The sequence below is a fragment of the Gallus gallus genome, chromosome 12 (assembly GCF_016699485.2).
Source record: "Gallus gallus isolate bGalGal1 chromosome 12, bGalGal1.mat.broiler.GRCg7b, whole genome shotgun sequence".
In the NCBI taxonomy this organism is placed as follows: Eukaryota; Metazoa; Chordata; class Aves; order Galliformes; family Phasianidae; genus Gallus; species Gallus gallus.
The window spans coordinates 9,094,644-9,112,947 of record NC_052543.1 but is presented as its reverse complement, the minus strand read 5'-3'; the positions used below and the strand labels follow the sequence as shown (position 1 = coordinate 9,112,947).

General features: G+C 48.0%; 1 protein-coding gene across 8 annotated transcripts in view; it reads right to left on the bottom strand.

Moving 5' to 3' along the window:
- Positions 1–462: 462 nt before the first annotated feature.
- FLNB (filamin B) overlaps positions 463–18,304 on the bottom strand; it is a 78,158-nt gene continuing 60,316 nt past the window's right edge. For 4 of the 8 annotated variants that reach the window (XM_015292937.4, XM_046899761.1, XM_046899762.1 and 1 more), the window contains 18 exons: positions 17,835–18,082; positions 16,838–16,912; positions 16,008–16,110; positions 15,021–15,161; positions 13,371–13,499; positions 12,685–12,858; positions 12,373–12,531; positions 11,825–12,028; positions 11,109–11,261; positions 10,673–10,795; positions 9,870–10,136; positions 9,381–9,518; positions 9,175–9,290; positions 7,245–7,377; positions 6,030–6,206; positions 3,603–3,821; positions 2,514–2,717; positions 463–2,225 (listed from right to left, as the gene is read on the bottom strand). In XM_015292937.4, coding sequence (XP_015148423.1) covers positions 2,038–2,225; positions 2,514–2,717; positions 3,603–3,821; positions 6,030–6,206; positions 7,245–7,377; positions 9,175–9,290; positions 9,381–9,518; positions 9,870–10,136; positions 10,673–10,795; positions 11,109–11,261; positions 11,825–12,028; positions 12,373–12,531; positions 12,685–12,858; positions 13,371–13,499; positions 15,021–15,161; positions 16,008–16,110; positions 16,838–16,912; positions 17,835–18,082 — 2,951 coding nt within the window. In that variant the 3' untranslated portion in view covers positions 463–2,037. The remainder of the gene's footprint in view (positions 2,226–2,513; positions 2,718–3,602; positions 3,822–6,029; positions 6,207–7,244; positions 7,378–9,174; positions 9,291–9,380; positions 9,519–9,869; positions 10,137–10,672; positions 10,796–11,108; positions 11,262–11,824; positions 12,029–12,372; positions 12,532–12,684; positions 12,859–13,370; positions 13,500–15,020; positions 15,162–16,007; positions 16,111–16,837; positions 16,913–17,834; positions 18,083–18,304) is intronic. The other 4 variants (NM_001030341.3, XM_040646065.2, XM_040646067.2 and 1 more) reach the window with 3 other exon arrangements.

Here is an 18,304-nt window from a genome sequence, read left to right as displayed (position 1 = left end):
TCACAAGCGTGGAAATGAAGAGTACACGCAGTTCTGTGCCAGGCAACACCCAGGCATGCCATGGACCTGCACGGCCACGCTGGCTCTCAGGTTTACTCAATGTCCTGGTGTGTTTTTTTCTCCCCCAAACTTTAAATAGGAGCTCCGAGCTGCCGTAGCACAAAGCTTATGAAACACAGCTAACTACAAACAGGAAACAATGTGATAAACCTGGGGCAGGAAAGTCCTTGGCAGCCACCAGCAGCCCGCTGCGGCTCAGGTCTCAGCAGCGCTTCCAGCAGGAGCAGTGTTTGGGCAAACAGCTGCTGGTTGCCATGGCCGTGCCCTGGAGCTGAGGTGCCGCTGGGATCCACCTCCTGCACACCGCCACAGTGCCACCCCATGCACGGGGCTGGGCCCTGAGCCATGGCCAGGCTGGAGCCTGGTGGGAGGTGATGGACTACATAGGAAAAGAACCCAACGTTGTTTTTAACATGCACATTTTAATGAAGCAAACATTTCTATTTAATAAGTTATAAGATACAATTTTACAATCCTGCATTTTATTCCAGTTTATTTTGTTTTCACTTCCTAGTTTACAACATAGTGAGCGTTTCACATTAAGGCACAAAAAAAGCACGGTAAAAAAACCCAACCTTCCTTTATTTCCCCAATCAACTGTGCTCGAGGGTAGTGCATCCAACGTAACTACGGACTGTAAGCATGAACTTCTCCATAGGGACAGACAGTGACGTTTCAACAGGTTCTCAACAAATCCTACCTTCTCCTAATTGCAGAGTTAAAGCTCACGTGGAGAGCTGTACTAAAGCCCCAGCAGCTGACAGCGATTCAGATACGCACTTGGAAAGCAGTATTGAGTCACCCAGGACAAACACACGAATCACAACGGAAGTTTTCACTCCTTGAGCCCAGGCAGGAATTCCCTCCACAGCACGGCAGAGAATTTCAGAGAAGATGAGCATGACTTGGGCACGTCCTCGGACTGAGACAGAATAAAATGGCTTGCAGCAAGCAAGGTTTGTTGGTTCATTTTGCTGCTACCAGCAGATTTACACACCCACCCTCCCCCCCCAATACCCGAGTACAACATGGTTCCATCCCCAGGCTGCCTTTGCATCACCTCACTCAACAGCCAGCAGCCTCCAGTATGCCATACGCTGCCATGCTCCAACCTGCGTGGACTGCGGGCTGCTCGGATGAGAACAGGACTGACAAGGCAAGCTAAGGGCTCTACTGAACCCAGCCAACCTGGGGATGTTCTTAAGAAGTTGGGAGTTACCTGTAAAACAAAGCTTGGGGAATTTCTCCAGAATCCCGAGCTAACTAAAAAACACATTGCTAGCATCGTGGCCAAAAAGCTACCGGTACGGATTTACCGCGCGTTAACATAAAGGCTGAAAGCGCCCAGGAAGCAATTTTCAGTCTGCTTTTGGTCTGCTGCAAGAGATAAGACTTTTCCTAAATGTAAACCATTAGCAAAGCATTTTCCAAAATGTTTCAAATTGGAGTGGTGCAGCCACTTTTAGTAGCCTTCTATAATGTTAAGCGTTAAAATGGATCAAGTATACAAAGGCACCTATCATAGTACCAGTTTCATCTCATTTCTTTACAGAAAAGAATTTGAACTGGGGACAGCCCAAGTCATATTCCATAACTAAAATGTAAAGTCTCCAGTCAAATAAAATCAGTAGTTAAGATACCCAATTACAAAGACAAATTCCAGTTTTCAATTAACAGCTAAAGTCTTTAACATCCACAAGGGAAATTAGTGTCTAGTTATCCATGATTCTCCAAACATCAGCAGTGACCGGGACAGCACTGCAAAGGTACGATTTGAGGAGGACATTAAATAGATTCGTGTTATGTTGCTAAGTAGGACAGAAGTGAAATGCTTGTAAAAACGTTACAGAAGTTACTTCTGAGTGTACTGAAATGTGTGCCGTGGGTATCTAGATACTGCAATTTGCAACAGGACTGCACCCAGTGAAACTCTACGGCCGAGCTGTGAACGTACAGACCGACGGACGCGGGGTGGCTTTAGGGAACCGTGACATGGAAGGGGCTCCCAGGGATGTGCTCATCCCCCCACTTCACCGCCAGGACGTAGTCGCCCCTCTCCTTCACCACATACGTCACGTTGTACTGGTGGTTGCCCAGATGCTTGATGGATACCTCTTCACACGGGATTGTGGGTCCGTGGACGCCGACTAACAGCATATTTGAACCTACAGCAAAATAGCAGTGAGCACTCGTGCACTTCAACAACCAACCATGATGTTTTTTACAGCCAGATCATCACCTCAAGCTCTGCATTTTAACTCTGCAAAATGCAGATTTACAGCTAAAGCAGATCAGGTCTCAGAGAGCTGCCAAGAGCTCTCATTAATTCCTAGCTGCCAGCCCACAAAGTCACACTCCTCCTCTTTCCTAACGCAGAGCTCGCAATTAAGAGAAAGCTGCTTCAGTGCAAAGGACGCCCAGCTAAACCATACAGCTGGCTCCTGTTCCCTTACCTGCTTTGCTGCAGTCCACAGAGAAGGAGCTTTTCTGACCCACAAAAGCCTTTGAGAGTCCCGCTCCCCGGGAAACCACTTTGCTGGCATCTGAGGTGGATTTGGGAATGGCGCTATAGCACGTTTCGGTCGACGACCTTGTCACCGACTCTACCATGATGGAAGAGGTTTCGTTTGCGCTGCCCAGGGTGACCAGTCGCTGTCCTGGAAACAGAAAAAGCTTCTGACACTCAGATTCACCCCGTCTGAAAGGCAGTCAGAAGGAGGTTTTGAAACCCTCCTAGTGACCAGCATGCATTCTGCATCCAAAATGCATTTTCAGAGAGGAGCGATTTCCTTCTTTGGTATTTAAACCAACACCGCCCAGTACCGCTGCCAACAATCCCATCCCAGAGCCCTTAAGTGGTGAAAGGACCACAGGAACTTCAGGATTCAGTAAGCAAAGCTTGCTGCTGGAGAAGAGTTAATCGTGCTCCAATCACCAAATGCCAAAAATGGCTCGAGTTGGCAGAAAAGCAGGTGCAATTTTGCAACAATCCATTTTGAAAGCAGAGCGTGTCCCAGCCAGGGGAGTGCGGTCCCTGCTGCCCACCCCAAGACCACCACCGCGTTTCTCTAGCTTGGGGCAGCAGTAGTGCTTCAACGCAGCACTGAAGAGCCCTCAGATGTAAGACCTCACATCCTGCAAGCTCCTAGACACAACAGCCTTCACTCAGGCCAGAGATGCACCAAAACGAGACGCAGAGGGCCATCGCTGGTGTTGTAAGTGTGTAGCTTACAGGCTTTGGGGAGGAAAATGGGTAAATAAGTCATACATCCCCACTGCTGATGCAACACCCTAGAGCTCGGTCAAGGTCTAGCATCTCCCCGTGCCGCCGTCTCATGGAGCCTAGCTGGCAAGCTCTGAGACCCACTGACAGCCCCTCCCTGACACTCCTACCCCAGGGCTTGGCCGTGATGGAGAGAAGTGCTTTGCCTCTCGTGTCTTTGGGCACCAGGCATCTCAACTGACTGCTGTCCCTGAGGGACATACTTGCTGAGTGACACAAAGTACGTCGGGCCCACAGTAAATACTGGTTAGCTTTTTACCTGTAACCTTTGCCTTGAAGGGGCTGCCCACTATGTGGTTAGGTCCACCATATTTAACTCCAATTAAATAGTTTCCTGGAGCCATGGGTGTGTACATGACTTTGTAACCTTCTGGAGTTTCCTGGCAGTCCATTTTCACCTTTGATGGCCCTTCAATTGTAACAGAGAGGGTACCTGGACCAGCCTTGGTCGTGTTAATGAAAAACTCCGACTGCAACCCTAGAAAGACGTAGCACAGTAAGACACACTCCTCCTTACACCGTTGTTACAACAGCAGCCTCACTTATAAAAACAGGAACCGGTGACTTGGTGCAAGGGTCAGGAGATCCCTTCAGGACCAAAAGGGAAGCATTTCGGCTTCAAAAGGCCGGCCCTAAGGGGAAAGGCACGGCTCAGAACTGAGCCCTTCTGCTGGGGCTCCTCCGTGCCTGAGCTCAGGGCAGTTGGGAGCCGTCTCACCACACGGGCCATAAATCAGTGGTGAAGGGCCCACAAGAAAGCGAGAGAGACGGGGGCTGAGAGGTCTCCTGGAGGAGACGGCTGTTTGAACTGCTCTGCAACAACACTCCGAGCAGTGTGTGGAAACAAAAGCTTGTTTAATTACAGCATCTGGTTCACAGAACCGAATTACTGGTGCTAATACTAAGCCAATGACACAATGCCAGCAGCACGAGAAGAATTTAAGTGAGGCTCTCAGTCCCCCCGCATTAATTTACTGTCAAACTCTGCCTTCAAGTATTTACGACCTTTGGGTTGTTGTATCAGGAATAAGGGGCTCGGGCACAACCAAACCCAGACAGCTATGGGAAAGTTTACTACAGCGAGGCTGAAGCACGCTAAGTGCGACGGCAGAGCTGGGAGCAACTTCTGGCCCCTGTGCACAAGAGGAGGCTGTGTTGCAATGCTCGGAGAGCCCGCAGAGCACAGTGCCGCGCTCCGCTGCTCCAGCAGGGAGCCGCACAGGCAGGCTCTGCAGATGAAGGCTGGCCTTGTTGGAGGCTGCAGGCGCACCGTTCAGGTGCTCAGCCCTCGGCCACCGCCGGCTCACAGTGGGTCATTGTGCAGAACCGCTCTTTGGCAGCTCCCAGGGCAGTGCACCACGAGCCAACAAGGGGGCACAGAGCAACAGCGCTGCAGCTGAACGGTCTGTTTAGATTGAAAACAACCCCAAGCACCTTCATAGGCGGAGAAAAATCCCCTGTCCCTGCAGTATCAGTGGCTAGTACTAACAAGTGCTTTTGTTTCCACCTATTGGAGCAATGAAGGCAGTACTATATTTTACGCAGTATAGCCACACGCTTCCAGAATCAACTGCTTGGGTTCTGCAGAGCAGCACAAGCTTTGGCCAAATAACTGCAACTTTTTTCTTTCCAGGGAGAAAAAAAATGTATAAAATAGAACCCACAAAAGACAGAAGTAGATAAGATAAAGGGACCTCGCTGTCACCTTGCACACCAAAGGGGCAATAGGAACAGTCTGCTCTGCCGTTCACCGGTGCGCGCGGCCCACGGGAGCACACAGTTCAACAGATCAAAGCACAGATCCTGGAATGCTTTCGTATTTTCTCAAAACGACCAAAATCATATCAATGAATAAAAATAATCTGCATTCCTGAGCTGAGAACTGGCAGCTGGGGCAGCTGAAGGAGATAAATAGGGTCAGTATTCATGCTGCACCTGAAGCATGTACGGAACACTACAAACACAACCCACCACATTGCCTACGTTTTGCACATCGCGTTACATTTAACTTGAAATCTCTCAGAGGTGCAAGCACTAAGGGAAAGCTAATTGGGAGCACCCTGAAACCAGGGGATTAACAGGGAAATGCAAGTTAAAGGAGACTCCTCAGACTACACAGCCAGCTGAACGACTGCATTCACTACAAGCTGCTGGAGACCCTGCTTTGCTACTACTGCCCATTACCAAGTTTCAGGACAAAGCAAAATAAATCTATCGATTGCATTCGCTCCCCCTCAGTCTTTCACCCACTCTGGAGCACACATGCAGTGCAGTCGCCGACTGCTTTCTGATGGCTGCAGAGCTCTGCAAAAGCTTTGCAGACCTCATGTGCGCAGTTCTCACGTGGAACTGAGCCAAAGCATCCCCAGAGCTGCGGGAGACCACCTACGTGGAGCTCAGCCGCCCATCACTGCAGAGCAGCCATGCAGACCAATGAGCTCTCGCTGCAGTTGCTGGTTCACAGAGGTGTTAAGTTCACTGAGGCTCAGCGTAGCATGCAGACCTGTTAGTTGATGGTTATAAGACTTCAGGAGCATGCGAGAAAGCAAAATTAGTCTGCACCCAGGTCAGCAGAGCACGTGTGTCAGTTCAGCTGTCTCAGCAATGGCAGTCATGTAAAAATACGCCTAGAAACAGCTTCTAGCTCTTTCCAGAAAGCCAAAGGGAGCTGTACAAGAAGGGTTACCCGTGGTGCCGCTCTCCAGGCCTGGTCCATACGCCGTGACGAGCGTGGGGTTGCCCGCCTGGCCGGGCTCACCAACACGCACCTTGAAGGGGCTGCCCACCACGTGGCTCCCGTTGAACTTCACATCGATGGAGTGGATGCCATTTTCGTGGGGGATAAACCGAACGGCGTATTTGTCTGCAGAGAAAAGAGGCCGTTCCCACATTTCAGAGATGAGAGCAGCAGAAGCTAAGCTCAACACTGGTTAGCAGCCTGAGCAAGGCTTCCACACCACTTCAACACGTTTTGGTCCCAGCATAAGTAAACCCAGCCACGCAACCTGCTACACTCCTATTTAAGTAGGAAGATGAAGTATTTATCACCAGAGGTGTCACGGATTGCGTTTTCACCTCGTCTGCTAGGAACTGATGGCTGTCACCCACCCCGCAGCCCAGCTTAGAGCGATTGCCTCACCCGGAGCTAGACATGACTGCTGAGCCACGGCCCAGCCTGACAGTGACAGACAGAGCAGCTGGAAAAGGCAAGCCAAGCTGTACCAGCAGGCTGAGCGTGCGGTACTGACACTGTGGAGACGGCACCTTTATTTAAGGGTCATTCAGCAACATGCTGATATTTAGCATTTTCAATTGCACACTCACCCAAAGGAGTGACTGACCTTCCCCAGCTGGGCTGCAGTGAGACTGGCACAGTACAGACCATAATTCATTCAGACTTCAATTGAAAAAGAAAAGCTCATTGCTGAAACAGGTGTTGAGCTTTCTGTAGTGTTTGCTTACGTTCAGTTTCCTGGACATTCTATATGAAGGAGCGGGTGCAAGTTAAAAATAAACTGTTTGTCAAAGATGGAAGTGTAGCTTTGAAAAATAAACTTCATTGGCTACATTCAACCAACACATCATATTTCAGTCCCTTCCTTTATGAATAATGTCGCTGTACCTTCACTGGCAAGCCAAGACTTCATGTGAAAACCCTTCAGTTTGCCCTTTAATATCAGTACTGTACAGAAGTCAGGGCTCCGTCATTTCAGCTCTCTAGGAAAAGCACTGATGGAACAATTCCTACCAGAGTTGCTGACAACCAAATGCCATTCTCCAAGCCTGGAGCTCACTACTTGGTGGGCTGTTAGGAATTAGGGATTCAACCCACTCGCTAAATGGTGGGGAGCATTTGTGTAAGTCACCCAATGTGTTCTGACCAACGTAAAGCCGTTCTCACCTGGCTCCAGCTCAGACACATGGCACTCTTCTACAGCTCCGGAGGGGCTGTGGACTTTAGCATCAATCTTGCCCTTTGCCCCGTTCAGCCTTATAGCAAAGGATGCCGGCTGATTAACTTTTAATCCAGACTCCTGAGAATGCAACAGTCAGATTAACAAACTTAACATTTTGTTTCAAACAGCATAAGATGTGAGGGAGGGGAATAACAGCTTCAGCACAATTCTGCAGATTTCAACAAAGGACGGCGTTGTGACTCGCAGTAATTCTCAGACCAGAATGTTTTTCACTCTTACACAGTGACCGATTTAAGTCACCCACATCTGCTAGGCTGATTCTTTCAACAGTCCCAGACCATTTTTGGAAGCCAGACAACAATTTGCCAGATCAGGCCAAGGCACGTTTACAAGCCTAGCCAGCCGTTATCACTGAGGTCAGGCCCCTGTATTCAGGCACCCGATTTAAAGGATGTCCAAGCGATAGCTCCATTATCAGCCCATTCATTCACTCCAGATTCATTCAGGGGAAAAGCCTCCGATAATCCCGTTGTCTGGAAGAGTAATAGGCATGCTTATATTTGCCACAAGAGGCTACACTTAGAAAGCTGCCACAAGATGTCTTAAAATGAGAAAGCAATGTAAGGCACAGAACCAGACGTGGCTGTGCTGCAGAACATCGGCGCTGTGCAGCACTGCCTGCTGAGGGCAACTCAGTTCTGCATCCGTGTGGCACCACTCGACACAGCCACAGCAGAGCTCCACAGCACAGGCAATATTTTATGCTGAACATACTTTACCTGATTTCGTTTTCAGTTAAATCTTGGAGAGGTAAATAAATGCAACTGAGTAGAACTGAGGTACGATCTATATAAAGCAAATCCCCAATGCGGGTTTAGCTCCGCACTGAGCTCCTTTACAGAACACTCAGCTTTATCTGCCTCTCCAGGACATAACTGAAGTGGGTATTCCTGTCAAAAGTCTTTAAATGAAACACAAGAGAAACATCAATACCACAGTGACTAATTAACGCCCTTGTAACTCCTTGTTAGAAGAGACACTCTTGGAACAGGCTGTGACTGTATGTTTATGCAGTGAATGTTCAGGCAAAGTCCAGGCTGAGCACATCAAAAAAGCCTCAAGTGAAGTCTTAATTGCTAATGGCCGCTCGGTGAGGACTGAGGTACAGCATATTTAGACACACGTTCTCAGTCTCACTTCCAAGTTTCTGGCTTTGGAGGTTTAAGTCAGACCTTTAATGTTACTTGTACTTTAATGCAAGTAACCACACACACACACGCACATAAAAATAATGGTAAGGTTAACAGATGAACCCAGACCAACTACAAAGCTGGAATTCACTCATACAGATTTGCTACCATTCATGGATGATCTGAGCTGTGACTGTGTGGTTTCGTGACATCAGCCAGAGTGAGTTTGTGCTCTGACTCCAATGTGGGGCCCTGTCCATCTGCCTCAAACAAGGCTGCAGTAACGTTCCTACACAGACTACATTCCCTTGCCCGCAGAAATGCAGCTCTCAGCCCACATGCCGACACAGCAGCTCAGTTATCAGTGCGATCATTGCCTGTTCGTGTTCATATTTCAGGTTTGACTGGGCCTCCCCAAGCTAAATCAGGGGGGAAAGCAAGGTTTACCTCCTCCTCTTCTCTTTCATTATCAGACATTAACACCTGCAGTACACGTATTCTAGCCCTCTGCCTTCAAATCCTAGCTCGCTAGAGCAGGGCCAACTCTACCAGCCCATGCTAACAAGCTCCCAAAACCCTCTCTCTGTCTGCAAGCTGAACTTGAAACCAAGCACTAACCAAGGCAAGGTTATCACTAAGAAGAAAGGACAACCACTTTGGTCTCAGAGAACAAGGACGAAATCAGTCTCTGTGGCAAGCTGTGGGATGTTTCCTTATGTCTCACCTGAAGGCTAGTGACAGTCAGCCTGCGAGCATCATCAGACGGGGCGATGATGGGAACCAGGTAGGGGCTTTCAGGAATGTGCTCATCATTGAACTTTATGGACACCTCATAGTTGCCTGTGGGGAGAAAAGATGCAGAGAGCTTCATCAGTGTATTTGGAAGTGGCCTTCAGTTTTATTTCAGTCCATTTTGATCTTGGCACGTACCTGGCTCTTGAACTATGTAAGATACACCACAAGATCCATCTTTATGGTCTTCAAAGGCAATTTCTGCTTTACTTGGACCTTCTACAGCAATGGACAGTCCTCCAGCTCCAGCCTCCCGTGTCCATATGCTGAACTCAGCTGTCAAAGCACATGAGAAAACATACAAGTGTAAGTTTGCTGCAGCTGGGCTTCAGCTTCCTTTTAACAGACCGTGCAGCATCCACAGTTATGTGCATGAGAAATGGTAGGTACATCATGCCAAGATCCCACAGAGTAGTTTCCTAAACATGAGTTTCTCCACCTGCATGACACAGCAATACTATTCCCTTGTCCGTGTTTCTCTGCTGACCATCCCTGGTGACTGGGGTGACCCTGTGCTGTTACACTGAGCTCTGCTCAAGCTCTCCAAAGAGAGGCTCCCGTAGGGACCGACAGAAACCATTTCATCGGTGCACGGTGGGCACTGGAAGTGGAGGGCACAGGACTCACCTGGGACACCCGTCTCTCCACGCTCCAGCCCTGGGCCTCCAGCTCTCACTTTATGGGCTCCTCCCTCGCCGAGCGGCCCCACGGTGAACTGGAAGGGGCTGCCTGGCACGGGCTGCCCTCTGTATTTGACATCCACCGTGTGGACCCCCATTTCTTGCGGCACAAAGCGGACACAGTAGGTGTTTTTGTCAACTTCTACTATTTCTGCATCAGAGTTTCTTCCAGAGGGACTAGTTACCTGGGCCGTCATGTCCCCACAGTCAATTTCTAACAAGGAAAGAACACAAAATGAACAACGAGAGTGACAGAGTGGTTGGGTACTTCTTTTCAACTGAGCTCAGCAGATTGCACAGCGCAGATGACAGAAGGGGCACGTAGGTGCTGGGCTGTATCCCAGCGGAGCAGCCAGCCCAACCAGTTACAGCTCACCAGGTGCTATGGAGGCGGATGAGAAGGTTGGATCAGTGCAGCCAGCTAGAACCACCCTACATGATTCAGCTATGCCAGACAGCAGTACAAACACTTAAGAGCCAACCCCAGAGACAGGCTGCGTGGTGCAGCCCATTTTTCCAGCTTGCTGTACACAGAACAGATTAGGGCCTCCCTGGTATTTATATCTCCATACGGTGATCATGGACGTGTTTATCTTTAGCAGTTCAAAGAGACCACATTACCAATGTTTCTTCCCTAAGCTGTCTTAACATGAGGATAACTCAACACTGAAGTTCTTATTTCCATTGCTTCAAGTACACCTACGCTATGCAAGCGCAAGCTATGATTATGGGGAAAAGGATGTTGCTTACCTGGGATTTTTAGGTTTAGATCACATATGCTTCCAACTGTTGCAACAGAGGGAGCCCGTCTTGTTCGTGTGATGCTCTCCTTAACTCTTCCCTCACCACTTATCTTCACAGTAAATGGGCTGCCTGCAAGTAGCACAGCAAGTCATTCCTCCTCTGCTCACTGCATATTGCATCAAGAAGAGTGAAATTTTCCTCTAACTTGTAGCATATCAAAGTGAGGGTCTTACAGCCAGTTTACAGAAAAGTCCAGGTGAAAAACAACCACATAAACCGAAATAATTATGGATTCTTGCAAGGAGGGTACTGGTAAAGCCTCCTTGAATCTTTGGGACTTATGGTCTGCACCAGATTAGCCAACCCACCTGCAGTTCCAGCCCTGGACAGCTAGGCAAGACCTCTGCTGTGTTAAACAAAGGTGCCAAACGCTCCCACTTACCTGGAATATGTTCATCTGCAAATTTAGTGGACACAATGTACACGCCAGGTACAGTTGGAAAATAAGATACTTTGCAAGTTCCATCTTCTAGGTCTTCAGTTTGGATATCTACCTTGCTGGGTCCTTCAACTGCCAGTGAGATCCCACCATAACCTGCAACAGAGATAAGCAACCTCACGTTTCCATAGTGATATTATAAATATGACTGAAACTCAAAACAGTAGCTAGTCAGTAGCCAGCTTGTTTCAAAAAGACTATGTGGGCGCTGCATGATGTCTCACAAGTATTTTTGTGATCTGAATAGGTCAGAATATATTTAAGCATGCATTCAGCTCCTAAGATGTTCTGACCATATCCCTTTTATTTCACTAACGTTTAAATGTTAACTTCAAAGACTGGTCAAGGCTCCACATTAAATAAACACAAAAATAAATTGTATCTTCCTCATTTCCTTCTTGCTGTACACAACAATTCTAGACCCAGCTCCAACAAATGAAAGAAATCCTTCGTTAGTGATAGTCCTTGTTGACTGTAAAGTAAGCCATTAGCTAAGATAATGAAAAGCATTTTAGAAATTAATAGCATTGTCTAGAGTTAATAACTGAGAACAACAAAAGTGCATTACAAGCAGAATGCTTTGCAGCCTGTGACCTGGCAATCCCTTGTAGAGGACGACAATGTTGTCCTTTGGAAAGTTACTTTGCAATCAAACTAACCTGCATCTCTTGTGTCTACAATGAAGTCACACATTTCAAAGGTTCGCCCTTCTACCAAACCACGTCCATAAACTCTTGCTCGTCTGGCATCTCCTATCTCAGACTGGACCACCATGATTGTCACAGGGCTGTTTGGTACGTGGTTCCCATTTTTCTTGATGCTAACCAGATGTTCTCCTACTTCCCGTGGAATGAATGAGATACCTACAAAGCAGAGGAATGTGACATACTAATTCAACTTTTATGCACATTACACTTGATTATAAAGCCTTAATCACACCAAGAAATGAAATATTGAAAGAACACTCTACACATAAAGTGTTGCTCTCAAGTGGGCCACAAAACCATTCACATAAGCAGACAAATAGCAGTTTGGTCACAACCTGGAACGCTAACAGAAAAGGTCAGCCTGCTACACCAGCTGCACCACTTGGTTTGATAACACTCCTTCAGAAAAGTGTGGAAAAACATTAAGTCATCTTAAGTAGCAAAGAGAACCGGAGGAGAAGCTGATATGCTGCTCTCGGATGAAGGCTGTTAGGGCTTACCAATGTGGTTGTTGGGCAGCCTCTTCAGAAGACAAGGCTCATCACGACCTGATGGGGCCTTAATGCTAGCTGTCAGGAGACTGAGATCAGTCTCGTTGATATCCAACAAAAACTCAGCAGCAGATCCAAGCTTAACTTGGGACCGTCTTCTGTTATCATCTGTGGAAATACAGAGAAACGAGTCAGAAAAATTAGGAGGTTAAACGCAGAACAAGTTGGAGGATTTCACTTTCCTGACACAAAACAGGCCCTCTGTGCTACCAGAGGTCAACTTACACTCTTAAGTGCTTCCCAGAAATCTCAACTTTATACCTGTAATCTTGGCTGTGAATGGACTGCCTGGGATGTGCTTGTCGTTGTACTTGACCAGTATGCTGTAGTTCCCAGGTAGAGTAGGCAGGTAGGTGACTGTGCATGTGCCGTCTTTGTTATCGATGCAGCTGATCTCTGCTTTGGAAGGTCCTTCAATAGCCAAGTCCAGTCCACCTAGGAAACAAGGAGAACAGCATTTCTGTAAATCTTCATGCATACCAAGACCGAGGACATTTAAAGAAGAAGGTTCAGAATATGGTGCTGGAAATACAGCTCAGATTCACCTTTTCAAAGGAGAGCATCAAAGAGCTCAGGCCAACTCACCAAGGCCACAACTCTATTCAATCTGTTAGATTTACTTAACAGTGGTTCCAGACCCAGCTGTCATCTGCTAGATCTGATTTGCCTTCAGTTTATTTTTAATCAAGTGAATCATTTGCACTCCATACCACATCTGAATCTACTGTTCTCGCGAAGAAGTAATAAAACAGTTTTTAGTGCACATACGACACAGCTCAATGGAGGCCATTTTTGCATTATATTTGCACAAGTCATTGTTTACATCATACCAGAAATTCATCTTTGAACAAACAAATGCAAATTATGCTTCAAATTAAAGCTAACCCACATCAGACTTCTTAGAAGTTCCAAGCTTGGAGTAAGGTAAGTTTAAAGAACAGACTTACCTTCCTCTGCATCTTCTGTGACAATGGTAAAGGTTGCTGGTTTATTGGCAACCCCATAAATGAGGCCAGGCCCATAAGCAGACACACTGCCGCTGTTTGGATAATTCACATAGAACTGTAGAGGGCTCTCTAAAGAAAAGAAAACAATAATCACTTTGAGGATTAGTGGCCTGGGCTACAAGAATGAAATAGGCATCGAGTTGCTCTGACCCAGCGGGATCTTATGCTTATTCACTGCCACATTCTTCAGTGCTGCCCTCACCAGTTGGTACTCGAAGAACCTTTGCACCACTCTAGTGCACTTTAAAATGAATAAGCCTCTCCTTTCATCTTCAAAAGATACTGCTCCACAGTTTAGTCATGACAAAGCGCTACTCCAATTACCACAGATAAGCTTAAATGATGTTGTAAAGGGTCTTACTCATCAGCAGTTTATATTTAGCACATTAAATCAGAGCATGACTCAGAGAAGCAGACTTTCAGTTCAGATACTAATCATGAATTTGGGCAGCTCAGAATTAGGAACAAGCACTGCACATTGCCTGACTCAATGAACCTGAACTAGCAAATTTGAAGGGTATCCAGAAACGCATTTGCCAGCCAGAGATTAGTAAAGCTGGTGCACAAGAACAAGAAGTACAGTCACCAACAGCCAGTAAGAGTTTCAAAAAAAGGCACAGGCAGCTTCCAAGTCCAAAGCTAGATTCTGCAGCTGAGACAGAAGCAAGCTGGATTCATAACAGCCTTCAAGAAGAAAGCACTGAGGCACAGCATCCCCCTGGCCAGGCACAGGACAGTGGTCTCACAGAGTCAGTACGACAGCCAGTCTGATCTAGAAGTGCTATACACAACACAGTACTGAAGCAGCACTACGCACATCATGTTACATGAGCTCCTTGCTTCAGCCAGTTTCCATGCCCCAGCAGAACCAGCAGCCCAGTCGAGACAGTGCTGGCAGTACTCTGCCCTATATCTGCACACTGTGCCACAGAGCTGCCTGTTTTCTCCCATGCCTGTGAGGCAGCCTGAGCTGCCAGGGGGGCAGAGCGCCAGTGGGGAGCTGGGGAACTAAGGACAAAAGAAGAGAATAGAAAGAGAATGAAAGGCAGTGGTTTCTTTTTGTATAGAAGCAGCCAAGAAGAAAGAAAGATTACAGCATAGCGTGCATGCGTGCTTTATTTTATTGCACTGAGATGGAAAGAGTAACTATAGTGTTTTAGCCACTTGGTCCTCTGTACAGATTGTAGCTCTTATGCCAATGCAGTTTTAAGGATATACACGTACTGTAACTATTAGTTTTGCTGAGCAACAAGGCAGTAAATTTCAGCCCCCCCAAAAATGCTATTTAGAAAATTATACGTTTCTTCTCCATAGCAAAATGCCACAAAAGCTAGCTTCCAAAACCAAAATCCATTTTAAGCCTGGCTGGTACTGTGAAACCGCAATGGAAGCTCACATGTGCCTGCACTCACTCCTTTGCTTTAGTTTTTCATCAGACTGCATGCAGACGAACTGCTGCTGAGCGCTAAGATGTCCCAAGCAGCTCTTGCAGCAGTGCTACAAGGAGGCTACAGACACCTTAGCAGGGAAGCGATGTGTCAGCAGGATGCTGTGCTCAGCTCCGTCAGCCACCTGCTTTGTCAGACTCACCCGGGATGTGATTTCCCATGTATTTTATGTGCATCTCATGCAGGCCCACTTCTGTAGGAGCATATCTCACTGTTACAGTGCCATCCTTGTTATCCACAATGTCTGGTGTATCAGTCTTTCCAGAGGGCATGTGTACTTCACCTACGAAAAGGCACCATGTGAACCACAGAAGGAGAAACTGCCTGCTTCCCCTCTCCCACCCACAAAGAATTGTCTAGCCGTTTTAAGCAAGCAATTGTTAAACTACTTACCCACAGGCACAAACAGGAGACTAATGGGAACACTAAACAGACGTGTTTTCTACTAAAGCTACATGAATACAGCACAGCAGTAGACATCTGGCAGGCAGTTCTGTGACCTTACAAACTCCACAGACAGGGCTGTTGGCTGCAGCCACTGACATTTGCATGGTGAGCCCCAGGAAAGGCACTGATGTGCTTCACTGCAAGATGCTCTCTGTCTGCAATCAGGGACACAGCGTGGCTTGGGGAGGGTGGACCGAGCTAGAACAAGAGCACTCAGCCCACATGTGCAGCTCAGCACGACAGGGTGCGGCCAAGTGATGCTTGTGCAGAAGAATCATAGAATCCTTATGGCTGGAAAAGACCACTAAGGTTCTTTAGTTCAACTGTTGAGGAGGCTCAACTGTTTTAGAGAAGGGCCATAGTGGGGTGGAGGATACAAAGCCAATCAAGTATGTACATAGCTGCTCTGGAGGGTAAAAATCAGCAGCAGGTCCTACAGTGCAGTACTTTCCAGCCCAGCCCCAAGGGCTGCAGCAGCACCAAGAATTCAGAGCATCACGGGTGTATCCCACTCAAACCCCAGTGGATGCCATGTGATGTGAAATTAAGCAATTGAGCTCCAGGCATAATACAATTCTCCTCCACACGCTATGATCTCGACCACACAGACCGCTAGCTGCAAATGGACAAACATGCTCACAAAGGGCAAAGCCTCCCCAAGAAACTCCACGTTCTCTGGTACCTGTTATTTCTCCTTTCCTTACAGCAAAGGGGATAACCATATCGAAGGGACGGAATCCCATGCCGTTCATGTCGCCAACCGGTACGTAAGCCTCTTCTGTGACCTGCAGGAAGCACAAGGCTCCATCACACCACAACCAAAGGCAGCACAGGGGAGCTGAGCACTGAGCCACTCCGCCGTGAGCAGAAGCAGGACAAGGCGCGGTGATTATGGCGGTCAGCAGCCACTGGCGGGGCCCAACTAGAGCATCCCGTCAAGCTTTCCTCCATAACACCACCACATCGCAGAGCAGAGCAAATCAAACATGGTGCAGATGGAAGGCATGCTGGAAAAAAGTGAGCGGTCAACATGAAACGCAAGAGCGTGGGAGACAACGCAGCGCACACAAGACCCAGAGTGGCTCCATCGGAAAGGATTTAGTTGCTTAAGGCCTGGAAGAGAAAGTGATTTGAATGTGGCAGAGTGATTGCAACACAAAATTGACAACAGAAACAAGTTTCACAATGCGACTCTGGACTCAAGACACGGTGCCATTTTACTGGGAAAACAGAGCGATGCGGTCAGGTTGCTTTTGCCAACAGGAGACATTGCAGAAGTAGAAGCTGTAGGTGTAATGATCCTCTTCATGTTTAGGATGTTATTGAGAGTTTACTTGGAGACTCCCTTCAAAGCAGCATGGAAAAAACAGGTCTGGATTCCGAGAACAATTGATCAAATAGAAAGAATGAATACAATGACCAGAAAGAATCAAGCAGTCCCAAGAAGCAGGCTGTCATCTGAAATGGAACACAGATGGGGGAAAACAACCAAAAAATGTAAAAATTGTGTACCCAAGGGCGGAATCCAGGGGGGGACGCAGCCACTGTCTCCTGCGACCGCACAGCAGCATCATCTGCATCTACAGCCTGGTTGGTGGTAAAGGCAGGTTAGCATTGCTCCCACGTCAGCACTCCTTGTGTTTCACACAGCACGACCTGCCTGCTGCTGGGCACTCTCCTCCCACCACCCGCACCCACCGGGGAGATGTGGGGAGACAGTCACCTATGCAGCCAAGGGACAAAGCCACCTCTGGGAGGCTCGGAGGCAAGCTGGAGGGCAGCACCTATGCTTAGGTGGAACTGAGTTTCAGAGATGCTTCCTTATGGGACTGGCATAGGGAAGGAGGTGAGAGGCTGAGGCCTGAGACTCTCTGTGCACAACCCGGCCCATGCTCGGCCACAGCCCCTGCTACCCTTCTGCACTTTTGTTCCCAAGCTGTTGCTCAAATTGCTTCTGTGAGCCTTCAGAGGCACGTAGTTTGCACCCAGCAACATACGGGGGTTTTGTTTGCTTTTTAAACCTAAGCATGCTAGAGGACTGCATGTGGGAAGGGATATAATTAGGAGGGGAATTTGGCTGTAACACTTTAGCGAGCGTTTGCAAATCATTTTTAAGTGTGAGCTAACAGCCCTCTTCCCCGGGATCTGTCAGCACACTGTTTCTTACTTTGGGGTCAACGTTATAGAGTGAGAGACAGACAAGTCAGAGCACCGTAGCTGACAAGAGCTGAAATAATTGGTCTTAGAGGCTGATTACAACCACCCTCACATCGCTTAGAAAAAGAACTACGTGGCCAGGAAATGAAATATTTTGATCAGAGCAGCCAAGCCTTCACCCTCCGATGGCTCACCTAACTGCTCAAAATAACAAGCAACAAGGACCCATTAGCTCCTGCTGGTCTAATAAATGCCTACAAACATTTACACACACACAGAGTTAACCTATCGCTGGATAGAACGTGGAAGCAGGAATCTGAGTGGGAGGTATTTGTGAGCAGAGCTGGCTTACCATCACAGTGAAAGGGCTGTTGGGAATGTCCACCCCACCGAAGCGGACGTAAATCACGTAGGTTCCTGGCTTGGCAGCAGTGTAGAAGATATCGTAAGTCCCGTCCTCGTTTTCAACAACATCTGCCTCAGCTTCTGTCCCATCTGGCGTCAGGACAGTGCACGTCACTTTTCCCTTCCCTGCTGATTTGGCGTCTACCACAAAACCAACCTCCTCACCAGTCCTCACCGTGGGCGCAATTCCAGGACCTGCAAGGCAAGTTTTGGGGCAGAAATCATTCAGAGGGCTGCCTTGGGGCAGGTGGGCCGGCACCAAGCAGCCCACGGATGCCCTGGGGAGCAGAGGAACGGCAGGGACGCTCGCAGTGGGCACAGCAGCAGCCAGGGCCACGTCTCCTCTTACGTTACCAGCAAACCATTTTCCACTGTTTTGCCACACATCCAAAAAAAAAAATCATGAAACAATGCCCA